At 37.6% G+C, this 25,099-nt stretch overlaps 1 protein-coding gene and 7 non-coding genes across 10 annotated transcripts in view; all 8 read left to right on the forward strand.

Annotated features, from left to right (window-relative positions):
• LOC133526859 (uncharacterized) overlaps positions 1 to 25,099 on the forward strand; it is a 62,845-nt gene that overhangs the window by 27,401 nt on the left and 10,345 nt on the right. For all 3 annotated transcript variants that reach the window (XM_061863679.1, XM_061863682.1, XM_061863680.1), the window contains exons 6-10: positions 9,261 to 9,488; positions 11,187 to 11,380; positions 21,766 to 22,555; positions 23,153 to 23,297; positions 24,493 to 24,723. In XM_061863679.1, coding sequence (XP_061719663.1) covers positions 9,261 to 9,488; positions 11,187 to 11,380; positions 21,766 to 22,555; positions 23,153 to 23,297; positions 24,493 to 24,723 — 1,588 coding nt within the window. The remainder of the gene's footprint in view (positions 1 to 9,260; positions 9,489 to 11,186; positions 11,381 to 21,765; positions 22,556 to 23,152; positions 23,298 to 24,492; positions 24,724 to 25,099) is intronic.
• Positions 7,613 to 7,731, forward strand: LOC133527317 (5S ribosomal RNA). The gene has a single exon (XR_009800872.1). It is a non-coding gene; the product is annotated as a 5S ribosomal RNA (ribosomal RNA).
• Positions 8,753 to 8,871, forward strand: LOC133527318 (5S ribosomal RNA). Its single transcript, XR_009800873.1, has one exon. It is a non-coding gene; the product is annotated as a 5S ribosomal RNA (ribosomal RNA).
• Positions 12,689 to 12,850, forward strand: LOC133527313 (U1 spliceosomal RNA). The gene has a single exon (XR_009800868.1). It is a non-coding gene; the product is annotated as a U1 spliceosomal RNA (small nuclear RNA).
• Positions 18,312 to 18,430, forward strand: LOC133527310 (5S ribosomal RNA). Its single transcript, XR_009800865.1, has one exon. It is a non-coding gene; the product is annotated as a 5S ribosomal RNA (ribosomal RNA).
• On the forward strand, positions 20,332 to 20,450 carry LOC133527302 (5S ribosomal RNA). Its single transcript, XR_009800857.1, has one exon. It is a non-coding gene; the product is annotated as a 5S ribosomal RNA (ribosomal RNA).
• Positions 21,339 to 21,457, forward strand: LOC133527303 (5S ribosomal RNA). The gene has a single exon (XR_009800858.1). It is a non-coding gene; the product is annotated as a 5S ribosomal RNA (ribosomal RNA).
• Positions 22,841 to 22,959, forward strand: LOC133527308 (5S ribosomal RNA). Its single transcript, XR_009800863.1, has one exon. It is a non-coding gene; the product is annotated as a 5S ribosomal RNA (ribosomal RNA).

A 25,099-nucleotide genomic window follows, 5' to 3' on the forward strand; every position in this document is an offset into this window, starting at 1 on the left:
GAGGAGTTTCATGCAGAGGCCTTCACTTGTTACTTGTTGAGCGACGATCCACCCAAAGTGGTTGTAGAAGTGGGAAAGTTAATTGATAAATATTTTAAAGAATAGTTTACAAGTTGACGAATTAATTTTGGCATATTAATACATATTGAAAAACAATTTTTTTTATAGTTATGATTTCTATAAGCGACGCTTGGCAAAGTACTAGGGCGGCAAAACGTTATAAGAGCTATCTTTATTAATGATTTTTATTCATGACTCACGTACCGGTGTCTTTATCTGCGAATTATTATTGCGTCATTCACCCTATCGTAATATATCGTAATCTCATTCAATCTTGAACCTTATTGCAACGTATCGTACGTTATGTAATTGAATTTAGCGCAGAAATTATGCATTCCTGTAGTCTGTTTATTGAACTACATACAACTTATATTTTTGAACTCTGTTCATTTCAAGGGTGCCTACCCAAGTTCAAAGTTCAAAAGTTCAAAAATTTATTCTCTCGAGTAGGCCTCAAGGGCTCTTTTACAAGTCAATACAACATTTATAGTAACATCATATAGTGACATGAAAAATACATAACAACATTTATAAATACAACAGCCAATACCTGGGTAAACATTACATTATAATAATCTTAAAATAAATAATTACTACAATACAATAGAGATGTATAGTCTCTATGGTTAAAAACACATTAAATCTGGAGATGTAAAAGGTCCCCAATGTCAGAGTACTAATACTAATAAGACTTGGAAGTGTAAAGTCTCTTCAAGTGTCAAAATAAAATTTATAATGAATAAATAAATCGCGTTTGGTCTGGACTGTTAAGCGAGCAGTCTCATAAACTAATGCTACAGAATACATAACTAGTATGTACCAAGTCAAGTATTATTATACAATACGACAGAGATAGTCTCCACGGTTAATACATTAAGTTTGGAGATGTATAAGGTCCCCACTGTTTGAGAAAGATAATAATACACAATAATAATGGCATTAATAAGATTTGGAGGTGTAAAGGTTCTCCAAATGTCAAAGAATAAATTTTTTTTATGAAATACATGTTTCACATCAAGAGACTGTTAAGCTAACAATCTTAAAACTAGTTCTACAGAATACATAACTACTATGCATCTAATCAATCATCATGATTTATGATTAGCTAATGAATTAACTCCATTTGGAAGATAATCAATAATTATTTTATATCTTACATGTAATAACTGTCTGATTGTGTTCACTATGTGGTATGACTTAAAATCTGACGCCTCTTAGTAACGAAAATACTGATGCATCACAAAACTTGTCACAATACGGGATGTTTTTATTTATAACCTGCAATATTTTACGACCTGAATATATATAGGTGATACTGAGAAACTTACTATAGAATCAATTCAACCCCGAAATCGCGAAAAAAATGAATCTCATAGAAATTATCAACATCAGAGTCAGCTCACCAAAATGTACGAAACAGCCAATTTTTTTTTACGTGATTTAGGGGTTGGTCCCATAGTAGTAAAAGTTGCTTAGTATGAACATGAACTTATCATTAAAATAGTAAAACATTGCAAGATATTAAAAAAACATCCTGTATTTGATTAATTTATAACTGGGTTGGCAACGCATAAGTGGCTTCTCCGATGTTGCTTATGTCCATGGGCGGCGATGACTGCTTCCCATCAGGCGGCTCGTCTGCTCGTTTGCTGCCTATTACTTAAAAAAAAAGAATATTTCAAATGAAAAATATTTTTCATCAAAAATAAGCAGTCTTAGGATGGTCGCGAAGTAGCATGTCCTCACGGTATGCTGCGACACGACTCGAGCCAGACAGTGCAGAGCGAAGCAGGCACCACCTAGCTTACCACACAGGTGGTCCATATGGGTTGCCGAAGTCAGTTTCCGGTCTATTTTAAAACCTAAAAAAGTGGTGGCTTTCACTTACTCCAAGCTAACTCCACCGGCCTTAATCGTCAGCGGTCTAGGTCTATATATAGTTAATAATATAAGATCGTTTATCTCCTTTGTATTTACATATTTTGTTACTATAAATTATTTTATTATACATATAGTTTCCGTCTAACTTTGTACAATATCAACAGGTAATTACATCCTGTATAAGTTGACTACATAGATGGCGTTAGTCACCTTCAAATTGCTAGTGATATTTAAGCGATAAAGTCACGTAACTCCTGTAATGTATTTAACTATGAAAAATCTGTATATATTAATGTATACTAATGCACATTTTACTCAACTTAAATCGCTTTGTTTTTAAATTTTAAACTAGATTTAATATTCTTTCGTTAGGTGTATTTTAATTTTTAACTGGCAGACGTAAGATAACCGTATCTTATACCAGCCTTACTGTCGTACCCTAATCATCTCGACATCATAATTTTGTTTTCGTTATGTTCTATATTTAACCTTGCCGTCCTTGCCATGTTATTTTAATAGGAATAGAACTTGTGATAATAGGAATAGAACTGTTAACACAATAACAAGATGGCAGTAGTGTACGCGTTTTTAGATAAGTTTTGATCAAGACTTATTTAATTCGCACGTTCAAACCATAGACTAAACTTCACGATTGATCTGTTAATACAGAATACATCACATTTGTCTAGAAGAGACGTAATTTCAAGTGTTTCCTTCGATTCCACTATTTAACCAAATAGTTTCCCGTCTGTCACTAGATGGCTCTAGGAGGCATTCGGTTGCTAATGTTTCTGACCGATTTAATTCTTTACTAAATAGCTACAACAAACCAAGGTACTAAAACAGGGATCTCCAAACTACGGCCCGCAAGTTGGTTTCGTGCTTCCCTTTGGTCTGGGGTTAAGAAAAACTAGAGGCCATACAATACGGATCGCGCAAAGGAAGCGGGGGAGCCAATGGCTTGGCCGTGGCTCTCGGGCTAAAAAGTTGGGATACTAAAGTAAACTGAAGAGGTCTACTGTAAAATTTACTCATTGTTGATGTCTCTACTCTGTAGACAGATATAACTGTGGCTATTTCTTCACTCCTCAAGCTTCCTAGCAAATTAGTGCACAATAACCAAGAAATCAAGTAACTTATACTTTTACAACAAGACTATTCTAACAAGTAAATTCGATTAAACTGTCGCCAACGTCCATACCACGTTGAATACACCGGTTCTCGTCCGATCACCGAAGTTAAGAGTCCTTATTCCTACAGACGAGCGTATTTTGTAAAATGCTTCCTTTTTCATTCAAGATTACGACGTAACTATTAGTATTTATTCAAAAACTGATAACGTACTTAAATAATCGTTTCCTAAACTAGGGGCTCCAACAGTTCAAATTTTCATTTTCTCTTTTAAACCTCTTTTTTAATGAGGTTTTTTGGGAGTCTTTTCCAAATTTTGCAGTGAGATGTGGCGTTTCGGTTCTCAATTTTGCTATAAACAAGAATCATTTGGTACATGAATGACTACAATTTGATTCAACATATCTCGTACGAGGGGCTGGTTTGATTAACAATCGAAGATTCATTTGAAAAAACTGATAAAATACCTTCCGAGTTTTCTTCATTTTTTTGGCGAAAACAGGGTTTTATTATATTTTATTTCCGCAAATTGTACGCATATTTTGCTTTAAAAATAATATTATAGCAAACTGTAACTTTATGTTAACCTATAAAAAAAAAATCGTAACTATGGGACCTACATTGCCGTAAATTTATATTTTTTTAAAACACGTTATAATCACGCAGCAGCGACGCCCCGCTCTCAGTCCGCGCGGAGCGCGCTTAGAGGACGGACCTGTGCTCGATTGTCGGGCATTCGTTGCGATCGTAATCACTAATCAGCTACGGAGTTCCGAGAAGTGCTATATACTGCGATTAGAAAATCTTAATAAAAGTTCATTTTTTAGACTCGCTTATTGATGGATTTTCAGTGTTACTTTTTTTTTAATACTAAGTCGGTGGCAAACAAGCATACGGCCCGCATATGTACGCCTGCAACTCCAGAGGAGATACATGCGCGTTGCCGACCCTAACCCCCTCCCGCCCCTCGTTGAGCTCTGGCAACCTTACTCACCGGCAGGAACACAACACTATGAGTAAGGTCTAGTGTTATTTGGCTGCGATTTTCTGAAAAACGCATTTTCACTTGAAATTACGTTAGGGTTTGCATTATTATTTTTGACCCGGATGAAGTCCAAGTTCTCATGATGGAGTCAGGAGTTGGTCACCAGAACTCCTAATCTACTAATTATAATCCCATCGTGTTTGGGCTCAAAAGATTTGCCCTGACGACCACCATCGATCTAGATGAGGTCCAGGGTCTCATGATGGAGTCAGGAGTTGGTCACTAGAACTCCTAATCTACTCATTATAATTCCATCGTGTTTGGGCTCAACAGAGTTGCCCTGATGAGCACCTTCAATCTAGATGAGGTCCAGGGTCTCATGATGGAGTCAGGAGTTGGTCACCAGAACTCCTACTCTACTCATCATAACTCCATCGTGTTTGGGCTCAATAGAGTTGCCCTGACGAGCACCTTCAATCTAGATGAGGTCCAGGGTCTCATGATGGAGTCAGGAGCTGGTCACCAGAACTCCTAATCTACTCATCATAACCCCATCGTGTTTGGGTTCAATAGAGTTGCCCTGACGAGCACCATCAATCTAGATGAGGTCCAGGGTCTCATGATGGAGTCAGGAGCTGGTTACCAGAACTCCTAATCTACTCATCATAACTCCATCGTGTTTGGGCTCAATAGATTTGCCCTGATGAACACCATCGATCTAGATGAGGCCCAGGGTCTCATGATGGAGTCAGGAGTTGGTCACCAGAACTCCTAATCTACTCATCATAACCTCATCGTGTTCGGGCTCAATAGATTTGCCCTGACGAGCATCATCAATCTAGATAAAGTCCAGGGTCTCATGATGGAGTCAGGAGTTGGTCACTAGAACTCCTAATCTACTCATTATAATTCCAACTTGTTTGGGCTCAAAAGATTTGCCCTGATGAGCACCATCGATCTAGATGAGGTCCAGGGTCTCATGATGGAGTCAGGAGTTGGTCACCAGAACTCCTAATCTACTCATCATAACTCCATCGTGTTTGGGCTCAATAGATTTGCCCTGATGAACAACATCGATCTAGATGAGGTCCAGGGTCTCATGATGGAGTCAGGAGTTGGTCATCAGAACTCCTAAACTACTCATCATAACCTCATCGTGTTTGGGCTTAATAGATTTGCTCTGACGAGCATCATCAATCTAGATAAAGTCCAGGGTCTCATGATGGAGTCAGGAGTTGGTCACTAGAACTCCTAATCTACTCATTATAATTCCAACGTGTTTGGGCTCAAAAGATTTGCCCTGACGAGCACCATCGATCTAGATGAGGTCCAGGGTCTCATGATGGAGTCAGGAGTTGGTCACCAGAACTCCTAATCTACTCATCATAACTCCATCGTGTATGGGCTCAATAGAGTTGCCCTGACGAGCACCATCAATCTAGATCAGGTCCAGGGTCTCATGATGGACTCAGGAGTTGATCATCAGAACTCCTAGTCTATTCATCATAACTCCATCGTGTTTGGGCTCAAAAGATTTGCCCTGACGAGTACCATCGATCTAGATTAAGTCGAGGGTCTCATGATGGACTCAGTAGTTGGTCACCAGAACTCCTAATCTATTCATCATAATGGTAATTTGATGGTGCTCGTCGGAGTAAATCTATTGAGCCCAAACACGATGGAGTTATGATAAATAGATTACGAGTTCTGGTGACCAACTCCTGACTCCATCATGAGACCCTGGACTTCATCTAGATCGATGGTACTCGTCAGGGCAAATCTTTTGAGCCCAAACACGATGGAATTATAATGAGTAGATTAGGAGTTCTAGTGACCAACTCCTGACTCCATCATGAGACCCTGAACATCATCTAGATTGATGGTGCTCGTGAGGGCAAATCTATTGAGCCCAAACACGATGGAGTTATGATGAGTAGATTAGGAATTATGGTGACCAACTCCTGACTCCATCATGAGACCCTGGACTTCATCTAGATCGATGGTACTCGTCAGGGCAAATCTTTTGAGCCCAAACACGATGGAATTATAATGAGTAGATTAGGAGTTCTGGTGACCAACTCCTGACTCCATCATGAGACCCTGGACTTCATTTAGATCGATGGTACTCATCAGGGCAAATCTATTGAGCTCGAATACGATGGAATTATAATGAGTAGATTAGGAGTTCTAGTGACCTACTCCTGACTCCATCATGAGACCCTGGACTTCATCTAGATTGATGGTGCTCATCAGGGTAAATCTATTGAGCCCAAACTCGATGGAGTTATGATGAGTAGATTAGGAGTTCTGGGGAGTTCTGGTGACCAACTCCTGACTCCGTCATGAGACCCTGGACCTCATCTAGATCGATGGTGTTCGTCAGGGCAAATCTTTTGAGCCCAAGCACGATGGAATTATAATGAGTAGATTAGGAGTTCTGGTGACCAACTCCTGACTCCATCATAAGAACCTGGATGGACTTCATTCGGGTCAAAAATAATAATACAAACCCTAACGTGATTTCAAATAACACTGAAACTCTATAGCACTAATGTGCGCAAACGACTGGCATCTTGACTACGCAGCATGGGTGCGTAGCCACCATGCCAATCGATACGACAACGAAACACTATCTGTCTCTCTCTCGTACTAATATGCACAAACGATTGGCATCTTGGCTGGGCAGCATGGGTGCGTTGCCAACATGCCAAACGTTTACGATACGACAACGAAACACTATCTGTCTCTCTATCGCACTAATATACTTTATTTATACCTGCAGTCATTTAGTAACTTCTTCATTTTCCATTGGTGTGAAAGAGACAGAATAAAGAGCAAGGGTTATAGTACACTCTGTAGTCTGTACACTTAGTAGTAGTGTACATAAAAAAAAAAACTACTGTGCATATACAATAAAATAAAGAGTGCCCATATGATATCATATGACACTAAAATTAATGTTGCTTGAAATTATATTGAAAACTATCAAGATTATTCTAGTCTGCATTGAAACGCGCGTCGCGTTGCCGGCGCTCGCGTACCGAGCGCCAACGCCATCTATCGAGCGTTATTTCGTGAAATCGGAGAACGCTCCAAGGATTAAGGGCTCTTAAGCAACGTCGGGCGAGGTCAGTACTTGGATGGGTGACCGCCTGGGAACACCTCGTGTCGTTGGCTTTTTGCATTTATATATATATATATATATATATATATATATATTTATAACTTGACTGTTCAAGTGTCTACTTTTATAAAAAAATCTAATGCTGCGATTAAAAACTGGACAGTATTTTTGACACAACACTCTACTTAAATAATTATGTGTTCAAAATGAGGCACAAAATTAAAAATAATAAATAGTTCTGGCACAAAAAAATTACAGTGCTGAACAACAACTTATTTTTATCATAATAACTAATTTAGTTAAATACAATTTATCACTATGCCCGTCACTTTCGCGCTTACATATTTGTTAGAACGTGACAGGCATGGTGACAAATGATAAGGAGCTGACCATCTTAGCCCTACACGATAATATTATTCAGTTTCTTTATCGCCAACGTCCATACCACGTTGAATACACCGGTTCTCGTCCGATCACCGAAGTTAAGCAACGTCGGGCGAGGTCAGTACTTGGATGGGTGACCGCCTGGGAACACCTCGTGTCGTTGGCTTTTTGTACCTAGAATCTGTAATGAACAACATACCTTTGGTAATTTTTTTATGCTTTTACTGTGGGGATACAGCGAAAGCCAATAATGAAAAGAATTGAATTAACAACCATTTTTTTTTTCGCGGTAGAACTTTTAAAACATCCTATAGATAGGTAAGTTATAGTCTTTGTGTTTTGATTAAAACGCAAACTTTCCCTTTATCGAATTTATTTATTTATTTACAGGCAAGGCGACATATTAATTATTTTGAACTTACAAGAGTTACAAGTAGTACTTAATTTATGTTCTATTGCTACCAATAGTACCAATAACACATTAATTATATTTTATTATTTTGGTGGGATCGTGTAGTACAATGACTACATTGAGATACTATACTTAATGATGTAATCATAACATAATTATAGTATTACGTTATTTTTAAATCGTATAACTTATAACTTTATAGGGTTGGCAACAGTCAAAGGTTTATATAGATGGCGCCAGCATAGAATTTACTTTACCTTTGCTGGCGCCATCTGTAAAATACTTTGACCGACCAACCTCTTTGAGAAATGTCTACGCCATTAGAAGTCGTATTATAAGAGAAATATTATGACTATGGCCCGTACATTTCATGCCGTTGACAGAAAAATGACGTCACGCTACATTGAGTATGATTCCAATTAGTATTTTCGCAATAGTTAATCATTTGTTAACCTCTTTGGTTAACTGATATATATATACTTGACAATCAGTACAGAAACTTCTTACTGACTTTCATCTTATTGTCACTCAACTAATTAATCGATTATTGATTTATTAAATAATACATATGTTTGTTTTTAACAGCTTATTTCACGTAACAGGCATTTATTTTTCTACACGTCGGTAAGTAAGTTATCTAAATTTGTAGTGTTGTAAAAAAAGTGTTTAACAAAATTACATCATTTTTGCGTCAACGTCATGAAAAATATGGGCCCTGATTATGACTAATGATGTCATATTTCTGTTTTGGATGACATTATTCAGTTGTTCTGTCGCCAACGTCCATACCACGTTGAATACACCGGTTCTCGTCCGATCACCGAAGTTAAGCAACGTCGGGCGAGGTCAGTACTTGGATGGGTGACCGCCTGGGAACACCTCGTGTCGTTGGCTTTTTTGCTTATTTCCTTTTTACAAAGTTTTTACCCGACTACGGCAAGGCTTATGATTTTAGCAGGTTATGTATAGAGTATATTAAATTTGTACATCAAAACCACTGAGTAGATTTTGGTAAATCAAGTGGCAATTATTCGTTTTTATGACGCGGGTGACATAGGCTATATGTATATTTAGCCGACTTTCATAGACGAGACTTATTTCCAAATAGAACCGCATCGGATTTGTACAATAGTGCATAATTTCATATAGTGCTAGTATAACAAAAAAAAAAACAAAAAAAGCTTTCGTCCCATTCATTCATTCCCGTCACCTAATTCTGACAAATCAAAGTGATACAGTCGATTGTACAATAACGCCATCTAACATTGTTTTCATACTTTCAGAAACCAGTCACAACAACCAAGAAAGCGAGCCTCTGCTATCCCAGCACGCCTCTGAGACGTACATGAGGGGTAACGCAGTGGCGAAGGCGTATAGGTTGTATGAGGGGTCGGAGGCATACCATTGGCACGCGCCGGAGTTGTTCGAGCCTGATGAAGAAGGGAATGTGTATCCTTGCAGCAAGAGCGACGTGTATTCGCTGTGTTTGATACTGTGGGAGAGCTGTAATGGTAAGAAATGTTCTTGTAAGTTATCATAGATGGCGCTAGTTGTAGCGGCGTTAACTTTAGTATCTTCACATGGATTACAAAGTTATTCGTGGACAAAATCGTCAGCAAGTGCCAATATTATCATACTAGCCTTTATGAATGCTTATTGAATATTAGGCATTAGGTATGTTAGTTTCATTTTGGGAATTTTGAGCTAAAGGGTGTAGCAGGATAGCCTAGGAAAAATTGCCCCCAGCGATTTTGGGCCGAAACTGTAATCAAACGATGCCTTTTGGGGAGGTTATACTCTGCACAAAGTTTCATCCCTCTGTTACCCCCTGGGGATGAAAAACACCCGATTAACCCTAAAATTGTTTTAATTATTTTTTCCTAAACTATGAAAGTGACGAATTTCAAATTTTGTACAAATATTAATAAGACTAAAAGCTATGTGCTAAAAAAATATTAACTCCCTAACCATTTCAATTCTTGTAAAAAAAACAAAAATAAAAAAAGAATCACCCTGTATATCAAGTTTGGCTCATGGCACACACACCATTTATTTTTCAAAAATGAACCAGTCTATATTCTACATTATACAAAAGTTTCATGGAGCTACTCCAGAAGGAACATTGCGAAATTAATATGTATTGGCTCTTTGGTGCGTACTATTCATTGAACTCCCACTAAGAGCCTTGCATTATTAATAAACAATGGCTTGCGATCGGACCGCTGCTCGTGCCCGATTTGAAAAAGGTGGGGATAAAAAAGTATGAATCAAACTCATTTGTATTTATAAAAACATTTTTTATTATTATTTTGGTTTCGGGACCGAGACGTTGCGTATTTTTTTTTTTATACTACGTCGGTGGCAAACAAGTATACGGCCCGCCTGATGGTAAGCAGTCTCCGTAGCCTATGTACGCCTGCAACTCCAGAGGAGTTACATGCGCGTTGCCGACCCTAAACCCGCCCCCCCCCCCCTCGTTAAGCTCTGGCAACCTTACTCACCGGCAGGAACACAACACTATGAGTAGGGTCTAGTGTTATTTGGCTACTGTTTTCTGTAAGGTGGAGGTAGTTCCCCAGTTGGGCTCTGCTCTAGATCTGGAATGACATCCACTGGCTGTGCCCTACCACACAAAGCGAGATGAAATTCACAATACAGGTGATTCTTTTTTTATTTTTGTTTTTTTTTTTTACAAGAATTTAAATGGTTAGGGGGTTAATATTTTTTTGCACATAGCTTTTAGTCTTATTAATATTTGTACAAAATTTTAAATTCGTCACTTTCATAGTATAGGAAAAAATAATTAAAACAGTTTTGGGGTTAATCGGGTGTTTTTCACCTCCAGGGGGTAACAGAGGGATGAAACTTTGTGCAGAGTATAACTTCCCCAAAAGGCATCGTTTGATTACAGTTTCGGCCCAAAATCGCTGGGGGCAATTTTTCCTAGGCTATCCTGCTACACCCTTTACCTACTGGTTATGTGTTGAAGTTCTGAATTTTTTCATTATAGAAAAATACATCAAAAAAATAAGTTTTTTTTTTATGTGCCCTATATTCAAGCCACAGGGATTGTATGATAGTCGATACAATAAATATTATTCTTCCTTTCATCACCACAAAAAGCTCAAGTGTAAAAGTACCTAAATTAACAAGTAATTCCAGCCTAGCAATCATAACCTCCAGCACGTTAACTCTTAATAATTTTCCAGCTAAGATTCCATGGAACACACTAACCTACGAGAAGCTAAAGGAGCAATATTCGTTGTGGAAAGCGGGCATGGTCTTGCCGCAAGACGGCACGTACCCGGGCAGCCTCCTGGCGTTGCTGCAAGACGGACTGAAACTTGAGCGATCTGAGCGCATAGACCTTGAGAAGTTGCAGAACATACTGCAGACTGTCAAGGTATGTACAAACAGCAATACATTCTTTGACTGACCATCGGTGGATTGATCTCTTTGCGATAAGGTTTACGAATTGTCAGTTGTGTGGATGGGTACGTATATTATTCATTACTACAGTGTGTATGGTAGATACAGTAAGAGAATACATTGTGGATTTGTTGATGTGGAAGCCTGTATGGTAATGAAGCGCTTATTACAAATGCTATAAAGACTAACATAAATATAATTTATATAATAACGGACGGGGTTTCTTGCAATTCTCCCCTTCACTGCCTTTATTAGAGCTGGGGTCCGAACGGTGCGTGGTCTTCCAGACCTCTTGCGGTCATCGAAGCTCTGAGTACTATTGTATCTATTAATTGTGCGATAAACAAATTGTTTGTTGATTTTTAGGTTTTCAAGCAACTTCAAAATCAGGTTTGGCGGGTGCCCACATTTGTGCAACACAATTACTGCTATACGATTCTCTTTTAGGCCCCAATTCATTATAGATACGATGAGATAAGCGTTATGTGTGGTATATAATTATAGCTAACAAATACACCACATTGTTATTTTTAATTTTTTCGGTAACATTTGTTTTAACGGAAATAAAGAGGTTGCAAATCGAGCAACAGAACTTAGTAACCAACTAGGTATTCGTCATCGGACGGCACTAGCGATAAAAAACCCACGCGTAATAGGAACAAAGTTGTATGAACATCTACCCGCTGATTTAAAATCTGAAACATCGGACGAAACATTTAGGTGCAAACTCAGAAACCTTTCATTAAATAACCCCATTTATGGATTTTACTTTTGCTCAAAATTAATTTTATTGCCTTATACAACGGACATATTTTTGTTATCAATTTTGTAACTAATTTAAGAAATTACAATTTAGAAATGTTTAATTTATTTCATATTTATATTTTTTGTTAATTGTACTTCTTTGATGGTTTTTATGGAATTCTTGCATGTTAGTTTCTAGTTTTTGACGATCATGATGTAGAAATAATCTTATCTAATCTAATTAATTAAATAGATAGTCAAGTCAGGTCACAAGCAAAACTCGCTAATTACAAAAAAAAATATTAAACAAAAATGAACCTTATTTTGTAGTTATAAGGTTCATTATGGCTATGAACGTGAGGTAATTCTAGTTTTGCTCGTCACCTGACGACAACAGAATTCTAAATTTAAACGCCATAGAAGCATTAGCTACCGAATTCCCCGTTAGATGTCACTGTTACGTGCTAAGCGTATCCTACTTCGCGGTGTTAAGATTTCTCCCAGTTTAGGGACCCTCCCGCCGTACTTTTGTGAATTCATACTTACCTGGCATAGGGGATACCGTGATCAAGAAGGCGGTTCCCCCAGGGCGAGACTTTTCCATTGCACTGCGGTTGGGTTGACCCTTGCGATTATCCCTAATGTGGATAACTCGGATGCGTAATTTTTGGTAGTGGGGACTGCGTACGCGCTGTCCCCCAGTAAATTACAACATTCTCAATTTGATTATGTTATGTACTTAATCTTAATTCTCTCAATATCAACGTTATTAATCATCAGAAAAAATGTTATTAGGTTTGATATCATAAAAATATGACTATCAGGAGATGTGGTTTGACCGCTCGGCGCGTGTCTCTATTTTCTGATCAAAATGATCAGAAAACGCGATCGCATTGTCATTTGATGAACAACCGTTGCGGTGTGATCGTCAAAGCAAAATGCCGGTTTGCGCCGTAATTACGTCCAATAATCGCAGTACCAACGTAAATTTGAATCATTTTGGAGTTACCTATCACAGGTAGGACTAATAACAATATATTTGTGTAATAAAAACGGCAAAAATTATAAAATACATTGTCCATTGGCGGACATTCGAAAGTCATTCATTGGTTGTTGTATGTACTTTCTTCATTCATGTTTTCAAAGCTAACACGCAATGGACAGTAAACATGTGTAGTTTTACGTCTTTACGAGTAATACAAGTAGGAAACCGAACTTTCAAATTCCACTTTACTCTGTGTATTTTTTTTTGTTCTAATATTAATTAAATTCACGTAGTCTGTGCGGAAAGAGAAGAGTCGTGGCAGAACTGGGAACTAACATTATTAGTTTTACATCGCAATCAAACCTTAGACACCTGTCTAATAAAAAGTAAACCCAGATAGGTTGATCCCCGATACACATCCAAGATTGGCAAAGCATAAAAAAAGCTTCTTGATTATGACTATAGAAATTTACAATAAATTGCCTGCTGACATGAAGGACATGTATATTGAAATGTTTAAAGTAAAATTATATCAATGTCTCAATAATAATAATTTCTATAGCATAAACGAATACCTTGATTTGAAATAATATATTACATTACATTAAAAATTAAAATAATTGTGTAAGACATTAACTTAATTGTAAATTAATAATGGGCAAACACTTGTAATTTATTAACAATGTACATATTTTATTTTTAATTATTATAGCTTTAAGTTTTTGTGTATATTTGCATATACAGCTATGGTTAAACATAGAAACCTATCGCCTTTTGTAACACCTATGTAATGATGCATGCATGTTATGTATGGTAATGTTTAAAGCAAATAAAATCCCATCAAAAACAATACTTGTCAAAAAAACCAAGTCTCGCAACTCAGTTGTTCTGCGGTAAAAAGTTGTGAGATCCATGTAATACCAAGTCGGTTATTAATTTATTCAGTCTCTACTTAAGCGACTTTCTGTCTTAATACGTCCAGTCTCTAAGACCACGATCGTGGTCCATAACAATTGAAAATCAATTGTGTCTGGAATCTCCGTACTCGAAGCATTAAGTTGTTACGTAATAATTAACAGCATCTTATAGTGACGCATATCAATATTAAAATTCTTTAATGTTTTATATAAATATATTGAGACTTGGCCATCGCACTAAATAATTGAATTTACATGTGTTTTCAGGCGATTGAATTTACACGTGTTTTCAGGCGATGGCCAAGTCTCAATATATTAAGAGCAATTCCTAGCTGAGCAACTTTTCAAATCTCGAATTTTTGAAGCTATGTTTCTGTCGCGCTGCGGTGGGCGGGAGCCGGAGCTATCTAAGTGTGAGTGCGCGCACACAGACGCGAGACTCGTGCGCTCGCTCATTGCGCGCCGTTCCGTCGACATCGCCCGCGAGCCGGACGGAATTTATTCTGGTCTGCCCGACGCAAGTTGTTTTTGTTGTTACCACGTAATATTGTTTTTCATTTTTATATTATACTGTATCTATTACACCCTAATACCAAACACCCTATCACCTGTACTAAATGTATTTTACACCTATGATGACGAAATAATAATTGATTGATTGATTGATTGATATTAATTACCATATAGGTAAAAACTGCAAAAAAGAATGATGTCTCAGCTTCGGTTGTCGTCGTACAGTCAAGTGCAAAAATATGTATCGAAAGAATCGTCTCATAAATATGGTACTACGCTCTTATTACACCGGAATAAGATGCTATGGGACATATTTTTGAGTAAGATGTGTACACCCATATTTTTACACTTGACTGTACCTATCCGTATCAGTAAGTTGGGAGTGATCATGGTGTGTTGTGAAATTTTGTAAGTAGGTATAAATATACCTATGGTTAAACTACAATCTATTTAACTTGTAGTACGATGGGGCTAAACTTGGGCCGCCTTATTGCAGAACGTTTATATCGCAATGACAATCTGGGTAAAGTATGTTGGGATAATGCCGGACAATTTTGGGACCAATTGAGAGAACTCGTGAAAAAATGATTTTTCGAGATCTCAACACGTGACAGATTCTTGAAGTACGTAGCGAATCGTTAAATAATAACCGTAGATTCGGCCTGAATTTTGGTAATCTTCAATATAGAACGGTTTTAGTTTTGTACCTGTGTAAAGATGAGACATACTTTTTTTTAGGGTAACGAGTGTTTTGCCATCAAGGGAGAACATTGGATGGTGAAAAAAAGTTGCTTCTAATGGAAAGAGAATAAGGTATCACAAAGAAATAGGTCCGGTGTCTACCCTTTTGTATCCGATCTTAACCCGGATACAAAAATTGGTAAAATTGTGGCTCTCAAACTTTGATACTTATGTCATAAGGCAATTTGATAAGTAAACAATGTGCTAAGAAACCTCTAGATTGTAAGGTTTACCCGAAGTAATAAAAAAAAAACCACTAAAATAATAGATACGTTGCGTAGTTTTGACAATTTAAGATTTCGTGAACTGTACAGGTTTAGGGAAAGTGTAAATGTATTGTTTATTGAATGGAATGTATTGGAAGATATTAAGTACTTAAGTAGGAGGGACAAAAATCAAAATAAAAAATAATCGTGCCCAGTCATTTTTAATGAAGGTCGCCAAAAAAATAAGAATCAAACTTAGAAATCAAAAAGACTAAGTAGTTCTATAAAAAGGTCAAGGTCACTGAGAGCCCATCTTGAAGTATGGAAAATAATTAAAATTGCGATTTTGTTGGTTTAATTTTGCAATTATGTATATATATATATATATAGTTGGTATACAATCTTATTTTTTTTTGATAAAATGTAAGGATCGTATGTAAAGAGTAAAGTATATATACAGGGTGATTCATGAGACGTGAGCTGGACTAAGACTACACAATCAGTAAATGTTAATGAATCGTTGACCATCATATTTAAGTAAAACAATCACGCTTTTTATCTGTTATTTAACTTTTTCTTAAGGACAAATTTGATTATCTACAATCATGGACACCCTAAAACAATTAATTAACAAAGATAAAACCTCTTTAACCGTTATGACAGCACTTTGATTATGAAGAAAATAAAATGTCACACTTGAGTGAGATACGATTTTATAAAAGTAACCACACTCCGATGACATTCAATTTGTCACTTATTATGGATAAAACAAAGAGGGTGACCATAAATATCGTAAATAAAATAAAACTCTTTTTTTTGAACAGTAAAAATTAAATTAACGTTAATCTCACAAATACTGGTACGAAACAGTTGCTAATAATATACCGAATATGCAGGCTTGATCCCGCTCACGTCTCCTGAATCAGGAGGAGGATACAGGATATATATATATATATAGGAAAAGAGAGCCCTCTTGAAGCATTTTAAGGAAACTAATTTCGAAGCCCTATCTCTATTTTGTATCCGAAACTAGCAATGTATGTATGCGTGCACATCTAAATATGCATCCGTATGTGTAGGTACTTTATTGCGAAAAATTGCTCATTTGCTATCTATTTTACTCGATTTTGTTATAAATTTCAACATGTATCATAATCCATATACAATATAAATACTCTTTATTGCACACCTCAATAAAAGAAAACAATACAAAAGAAAACATACACATAAGCACAGGTAAACAACATGCGGTCTTATCGCTAAAAGGCAACCTTTGGGTTGCGGAAATTAAAAAAATTACATTGTCAGTAACCGTCGCGCTGGTAGTGGTACTGGATAAAAATAATGGTACGAAAGTGTGATCAAAAAAACAATAAATGTGATAATTAAGGTCAGTAGGTAAATTTAAGAAAATTTAAAGTTTGATAATCACTGCTGTTTTTTAAATAGGTAAAGATCTGATTGTTTCTGGTCCGATCTTTACCTGGAAGGGTCAAGATCGGATATCGGTCTACAGCAGTGCTAGGTCTGTTAACACAATTATAAAAACAAACACAGTTTCATCACAATACGCAAAATAAATTACAGAGCGAAGATCGGATAGAAGGAAGAATTCGCGAAATTTACCTTGCTCTCTGTGATTGCACATAGCACAAGCCCGACTCCCTGAGCGACGCGGGGACACTGACAGTCGAGGCGCAATGAAATGGCGTCTAACACAATGTTGCCAACATTAAAAAATAAAGCCAAATTAGGGGGAAATGAATGTCCTACGTTCTTCACCCGCATCCGGTATTTATCCAACATACCTTAATCGTTGAACCGCCGCATTTCAAAATGGCCCTTATTTTGATATCGGCTAGCCGTAATGTAATACGGCGGATTATACAATACGACTGCGATACTTATATATAAATCCCCTCGTCAATGTAATTTCATTAAATTTGCTATCTAGTGGCGAACATCAAAGTAGTTATCTTTTACTTGTGACGCACAAAGTGTGAGCAATGTAAAATACTATATTTCTAAAAAAAATTGCTTACTACGTAATAAAAGAAAATGTGATTATTAAATTATAATACGAAAGGTGGTCAAATCGCAAAATGCTGTCGTTTTATTTAAAATAATGAAATAATTAGACCAGTTCCGAAAGTACCGAGAAATCCCGGTTCTTTAAAACAGTACCGGTTCTGCAATCCCTAATAAGGATGTTATGCCCATCACTATTCCTTCTGTGTACGTATATTTAGAAACTGTCTCCGCCTCCAATTCGTGCGATAAGGACAACTGCAGCTCGGACCGAAATTCACTCGCAAAAAACTCAAAAATCGAGGTTTCGCTCTCGACTGTTTCCTCCTCCAAAACGCAACTAATCATTATGAAATTTTGGAAATTGCAAGAGGAAGAAATAATCTATGCCGCTATGTTTTGATTTTTTGGATATTTTTTGTCATATTTGTATACTGTGCCTTTTTTTACAGCCAATTCAATTGAGCCGTTTTTTGCGATTTTCGAGGCGCTGTATCTTTCTTCAAAATAAAATAATCCAAAAAAGCAAAACATAGCGGCACAGATATTGATGATATTCATCTTATTTGAAAAAATCACTGCTCTAGGTTAAAAATCCAGGGAGGAATCAGTCGAGAGCGTTTGTATGGAAAAATCGCAACTAGGAATTCCTCTTAAATTATACACGCAGCTCTACACAACTGAACTCCCATTTAAATAAGTAATATGAGCAAATGTGAATAATTATGACGTCATTTTCCGATCTGGATGTCAATATTCAGTTATTCTGTCGCCAACGTCCATACCACGTTGAATACACCGGTTCTCGTCCGATCACCGAAGTTAAGCAACGTCGGGCGAGGTCAGTACTTGGATGGGTGACCGCCTGGGAACACCTCGTGTCGTTGGATTTTTCCTTCTTTTTATTTTGGTAATATTATTATTTATATGAATCGGTATCTTCACCTTAACTTGTGCATATTCATTGTCAACTAGACTTTAGCCGTACTTATTTGTTACAAAATGATCAATGGCTATTTTTGTAATTACCATAACGGTTGACATTTTATAATTACAATTACATGACGACCGGTTTGGCCTAGTGGGTAGTGACCCTGCCTACGAAGCTGATGGTCCCGGGTTCAAATCCTGGTAAGGGCATTCATTCATGTGATGAGCATGGATATTTGTTCCTGAGTCATGGGTGTTTTCTATGTATTTAAGTATTTATAAATATTTATATATTATATATGTATATCGTTGTCTAAGTACCCTCAACACAAGCCTTATTGAGCTTACTGTGGGACTTAGTCAATTTGTGTAATAATGTCCTATAATATTTATTTATTATATCTCCTTGGATTTCACGGGCCTATAAATCCCGGTCTTTTGATAGGCTTGCGTGGGGATATAGATCCAACACGTAGAGGCCCCTTGGAGAGCTTTAATGTCATATAGAATGCCTGCTGGAACCCGTTCACAGGCGCAACAATAGACACCCACGAACCGGTCGCAACAGGCATTGGGACTATTTTAGTAAAAGTGAACAGTATAACGGTCTATGGATTGAAGTTTGGGAGGACAATGAGACTGGGCTATTGCAAAGACGTCCGGACACCTGCCATAACAATGTTTTCACTAGTTATCGAGGCAGGCGGTGACTCGCCGCCCACTAGATGGGCCCCTGAAAATGCCGTCGTGAGGACGACCAGGAGCAACACCGGTGTGAGCGGCTCAGGGGTGTCGAGAGGTGTACGCCGCTTTCTACCCAGTGGCTGATAACAGCGACTGTGCCAACTCGCGTCTTATGCAAGTTTTCACTTCCACCCCTGGAGCATTTAGCTCTAACGACTCCTCTGACTGGACGGCCAATGAAGGCAAGCCAGAGCTGAGAGTCCTGCGGGTCCCCTTGGGGTCCACTCCGACCGACGAAGACACGCCGGAGACGGAGACCCTGACCGACTCTCGGGAGTACTCGGGTCCGTGGGTTCGTTACTCCCGAACAGCTCGCCACAAGCTGCCCTGCGGTTTTATTATTTATTATTATTACATTACAAAGCTAGCGTCGACTAAATAGATTTTTCACGCCACTGTTCGAAACTGTAACAATATACCTATGGCCTAAAACCAAGCTGGAAAGTAGGCAATAGCAGTAGCACCTGAACCACTACTACTAATACAATGTTTCATTGTTATCATCAGCTGTCATTGGTAATGGTAAAAGGTCTTTTATTGGCGCACCTTTTTCCTTTAAAAAAATTTTAGGTTCTTTATAGGACTAATTACTTAATTCAGAAAAAAGTAACGTCAAAACCATTCAGTTCACGCTTAAGGCGTTTTTACTTTTGTAGCTGTTTATGGTTTTTTTTAGCAAAAACGCTTCTTAGCTTAGAGTCGGTTTGCAGCAAACAACAGAAAAACGCCTCTTAAAAGTGATAACTCACGCCAATATGAATATTTATGTTTATTAAAGCACTTACAGTTAATGCAAATGTTTCCTTATTTCCTCGCAGTAGTCGTGAAAAGCACTATGTAATGCCTCGGCCAGAAACGCTAAAGATGGACTTGTATTATTAAACTCACTCGTCAATCTTTGAGCGGTTTTCCGGCCTCTCCTACAATGTACTATATCTCGAAGTTGGCCAAATATTATTAAAAATTATATTACAGTAATCCAATAACATGTAATTTAAAAAATAAATAAACGCAATACGTAGCAGTGACGTAGCACACACACAATCAGAAGTTTATGCTAAACCTACTACCTAAACACAATATTCAGATCTAGATAATAATATTAAGTAACTTTGTTGCCAACGTCCATACCACGTTGAATACACCGGTTCTCGTCCGATCACCGAAGTTAAGCAACGTCGGGCGAGGTCAGTACTTGGATGGGTGACCGCCTGGGAACACCTCGTGTCGTTGGCTTTTTGCTTGTTTTTATTTTGGTAATGTTATGATTTATATGAATCTGTATTTGCACCTTAACTTGTGCATATTCATTGTCAATTAGACTTTAGCCGAGCTTATTTATTACAAACTGATCAATGCCCATTTTTGTTACAAATTACCAAAACGTTTGACATTTTCTCATTACAATAAGCTTGCGTCGACTAAATAGATTTATCTCGAAGTTGGCTAAATATTATCAAAGATGATTTGAAATAGAGGTGTATTAGTATGCTCACGGTAGTGACCCAGTACCTATCTGTGTACGCTCCTGTTAATATGTTGCTGTTAGCAAAAAGAATAAAGGTGGATTGCCAAAGAAAACTTTGTAGCCACAGTAAATTTACTGCCATCTTTCGACATATAATTAAAACTTTTAGAACGCCATTTGACTTTGATCCTTATTCTTTCACTGATATGTGTTCAATTTGTTAAATATCAAAAAGTGGCGCCATCTAATAGGTCAAAGGCCAACGATGCTGCTATCATCGTTTCGAGCGATGGCGCCATAACCTTTAGGTAGTGCATGATAAGATGGCGCCACTTTTTGATATTTAACAAATTGAACACATATCAGTGAAAGAATAAGGATCAAAGTTAAATGGCGTTCTCAAAGTTTTAATTATATGTTAAAAGATGGCAGTAAATTTACGTCGCTACAAAATGTTCTTTGACAATACACCTCTATTTCAAATTCCCTTTGATATGCTTAAAAAAATAAAGTAATCCGATAATATGTATTTTAAACTATAAATAAACGTAATACGTAGCAGTGACGTAACACACACACACACCACACAGCCAGAAGTTTATGTACCTAAACTAAACAATATTCAGATCTAGATAATAATATTAAGTAGCTTTGTTGCCAACGTCCATACCACGTTGAATACACCGGTTCTCGTCCGATCACCGAAGTTAAGCAACGTCGGGCGAGGTCAGTACTTGGATGGGTGACCGCCTGGGAACACCTCGTGTCGTTGGCTTTTTGCTTCTATTGGTTTCCTAAGGTCATACCTAAGTAGTTTTTTTTTTTGCCAAACATTCAGGTTAGTTAATTTATTTATGCGGCATCAGTTCTGAAAACTAAACAGTTAATATAATCAGGCAATTCGCTTTCTCGTTTGCCTCTTATATAAAAAAAAGAATTAATCTCTCAAAGCATGATTATTCACGTCTTCTAGTTTTGCATTATACATATGTTATCGACTGTCGATGTTTTGTAACTAAGCAGATAGTTCGTCACGCTACCAACAGATGGCATAAAATTCTAATAAACAACGTTTTCTCACAGAACGACATCGACAAGATGGACTACATAGTAATACCAGCGCGGATTTCAAAGAAGAAATCCAACTTTAGCAGCGTCGCGTGGGACACGTCTCCTACAGACTCTGAATGCTTGAGTCCCGTTCAACAAAACATCCAGCTTCAAGCCGACATCCATAATAAAGACAGCTCAACTGAGAGTGAAAAAGATTACAGTAAAAGCGAGAGTCCTGTATATGAAAGTGTAGAAAAGAGGTCATTCGCCACATCCGACGTGCCACAAAAATGTTACGTATCGGCCGACGAAGAGCGCCCCGTTCTAAAATACGAACATCTACCGGAGAAGGATTACTCTAGCGCCTGCTCTACCCCTATAGCAAAGATACGGGCGCGGATGAAAGACATCGGCACTCCCAACAAGTTGCACAGGAGCGACTCCACTGAATACTGTAGTATATACAGTCCCGATAATCGCACACGCAACTTTACCATCACAGACGACAGCGTTAAAGATCAAAGTGGCGTAGAGAGACCGGCGGCAAAACTAAGCAGGAGCTTCACGCCTAAATCTTACAAACCACTTCACATTAAAGTACCTGAGTACAATCTAGACTGTTTAAAGTCGTTGCCGAAGGACAAGGTCAGTGGGCGGTCTTCGTACAATTTTGATATTAAAAATTATAGCTTGCCCACGACGCCTATAGCCCGTAGTAATAAATTAAGAAAAAATGCCTGGTTGTCTGGAGAGTTGACTGTCTGTGACAAGAATGTGGAAGTTTTAAGACAAGCTATTAGTAAATTATCTAATAACAGAGGTGAGTGTTCATAATCAGCAGTGGCAGCATGGTTCTATTTTTATCGCTTGTCACTATGCCCGTCACTTTCGCACTTACATACTTGTTAGAACGTGACAGGTATGGTGACAAATGATAAACAGCCGACCATCTTAGCCCTACAGATAAATTAATTCACAGGTGCACAATCTTACGGTGTCATATACACACAACTGAACATACGTTTATAATTTAAGCAATGATGAGCTAATGTAATAATTATGACGTCATATTCCGATCTGGATGACAATATTCAATTATTTGGTCGCCAACGTCCATACCACGTTGAAAACACCGGTTCTCGTCCGATCACCGAAGTTAAGCAACGTCGGGCGAGGTCAGTACTTGGATGGGTGACCGCCTGGGAACACCTCGTGCCGTTGGCTTTTTGCCTCTGTTTTTTATTTTACTTCGGCAAAGACACTCATTTTGTGACAATGTGACGTTTTACTATCAATGTGTTGCAATGTGACGCGTAAATAATACAATTTACCATATTCCCCGAAATAAGACTTTACTTTTGAGAAGATAATCGAACCAAAACTTAAATTGTGACTTTAATTTCCACTTTTATTTTAGCGGGTGATACCAACGATCTATCGGAAGTAACTAACAACCATTCATCTGAGAATATCAATGTGACACCATCTAATCGTTTTTCGGAGAACTGTTCTAAGGAGCAGTCCCCTGAGGCTGACACTGACAGTTATATGGGACTTAAGAGGTAACAATCTGAAGTATTTTTTCGGAACGCTTTTACATTGTAATGTACCACTTGTACTTGGTGACTTATGGCCAAAAATAATTATTTAGACCTAGATCTGGAGTTGTCGTTTTCGTAAAAATCGTTTTTCTCATCTGGCCAATCATCTGCTATTATACCAATTTGATATGATAGGATGATGTTACTCAAAAAATATGGACAAAATTAAAGGAAGTCGTGGAAGTGGACTGTGGAGAGCGGAGTAAAGGCGATCGTTTTAACTTTTAATGAACCAGGCTAAATTTTTAAGTGATTTGTAACCATTGGAGTATTGGAGGGATAACAAGTTTTATACATTTTATTACTTATTTAATCACTAGTTCTGAAAATACATAAAACAATACTTTTTTCATACTATTATATATTTGATTAGCCAATCTGTCACTTTAATACATTGGTAATGAGTCAATTTATAGAAATAGCGAAATTACAAAGTTTAAAATCAGAAAGTACAAAAATACATATTTCAAAGACACACCTTCAGAGTTGTTATATAACAGGAAACTCCGAGGTATAATTGCGTATAGTTTCTATTTTTCTCCGTGAGCTTCTACGGATTATCGTCTTATCTATTGTTTAAAAACCGCAAAGGCGCGTGCCACTATGAAAAAATGGTCATGCCGCATAGGTAGCGTTTATTGAATTACTACTCTATTGAGCACGGAATAAGATTCATTATGAACTAATACAGAATTCTAACAGAATAGCTGTCTGATTTCTATTGGTGCGTCTAAGGTAGGCGACTAAACGCTCTCAAACCAGCTTAACTTGTGACACTGCGATCCGAAACAAAGATACGTATTCGAAGACCTCGCTTGCACTGGTAATGCGAGCGCACGGCTAGCTAGCGCCAAGAAAGCAATGTTATGTTTCTCGAAGAACAGGTAAAAAAGAGGGCCGGATTTTCACACAAATATATTTGGGTGGTTTTACGTTATACAAAGGTAGCCCAACGGTAGGTAAGATAAGAACACTCTGCATTCGGACCTCAGTGGATAGATTTAGCGCAGATCTATCCTCCTGGTACTACCTTCCTGTGTAGGAACGGACTTTCCTTGTAAGCTACTTTTAAATAACATTTTCCTAATACGATAATCTATTTTCCCCTTCAAGACTCTATAGTTTGGTTAGTTATTAAGTTTACTTTTTTTTTCAGAGTTGACCATCCAGAATCATCTGTAACATCTGACACCAATAGAGACCGGACAAATTCTTGGTCGTACAAAACGTCACAAAACTCCGATGCTGCGAACAAAGGGAAGTATAAGATTGAAGAGGACATACTTGCCAACGTCAATGTTAAACCATTGGTCGCCATACATGAGAAGTGGATCTTCGAAGCCAATAGAAAAACCGGGCGATCCATGTCCTTGCCAGAGAATAATCGGTAAGTTAGCAAAGGTTTCATAAAAGGTTAATTCCAATCACCAATTTTTATGCTTGAAATCGCAGTATGTATTCTATCTGATAAACAATGTGCTACAAACAAAAAGAGTACCTACCTTAAATTCGTAAAAATAATTCAGACACCGATATCGTCTTACTCCTATGGCCCATCTAAATAGTACATTACGATACAATTGCGAAAAATAGGAAATTCGAAACGAGTGGCGATAAATTAAAACACGACCGAAGGGAGTGTTTTAAATCGACACGAGTTGCGAATTACCTATTCGCACATGTATCGTACAACGTTTTACAGTACATATGGCCCTTTAAATGTTCGACACAGTAACGTAATATGCTACTTCTCGCACTAGTGC

This window comes from Cydia pomonella, chromosome 17 (genome assembly GCF_033807575.1).
Source record: "Cydia pomonella isolate Wapato2018A chromosome 17, ilCydPomo1, whole genome shotgun sequence".
NCBI lineage: Eukaryota > Metazoa > Arthropoda > Insecta > Lepidoptera > Tortricidae > Cydia > Cydia pomonella.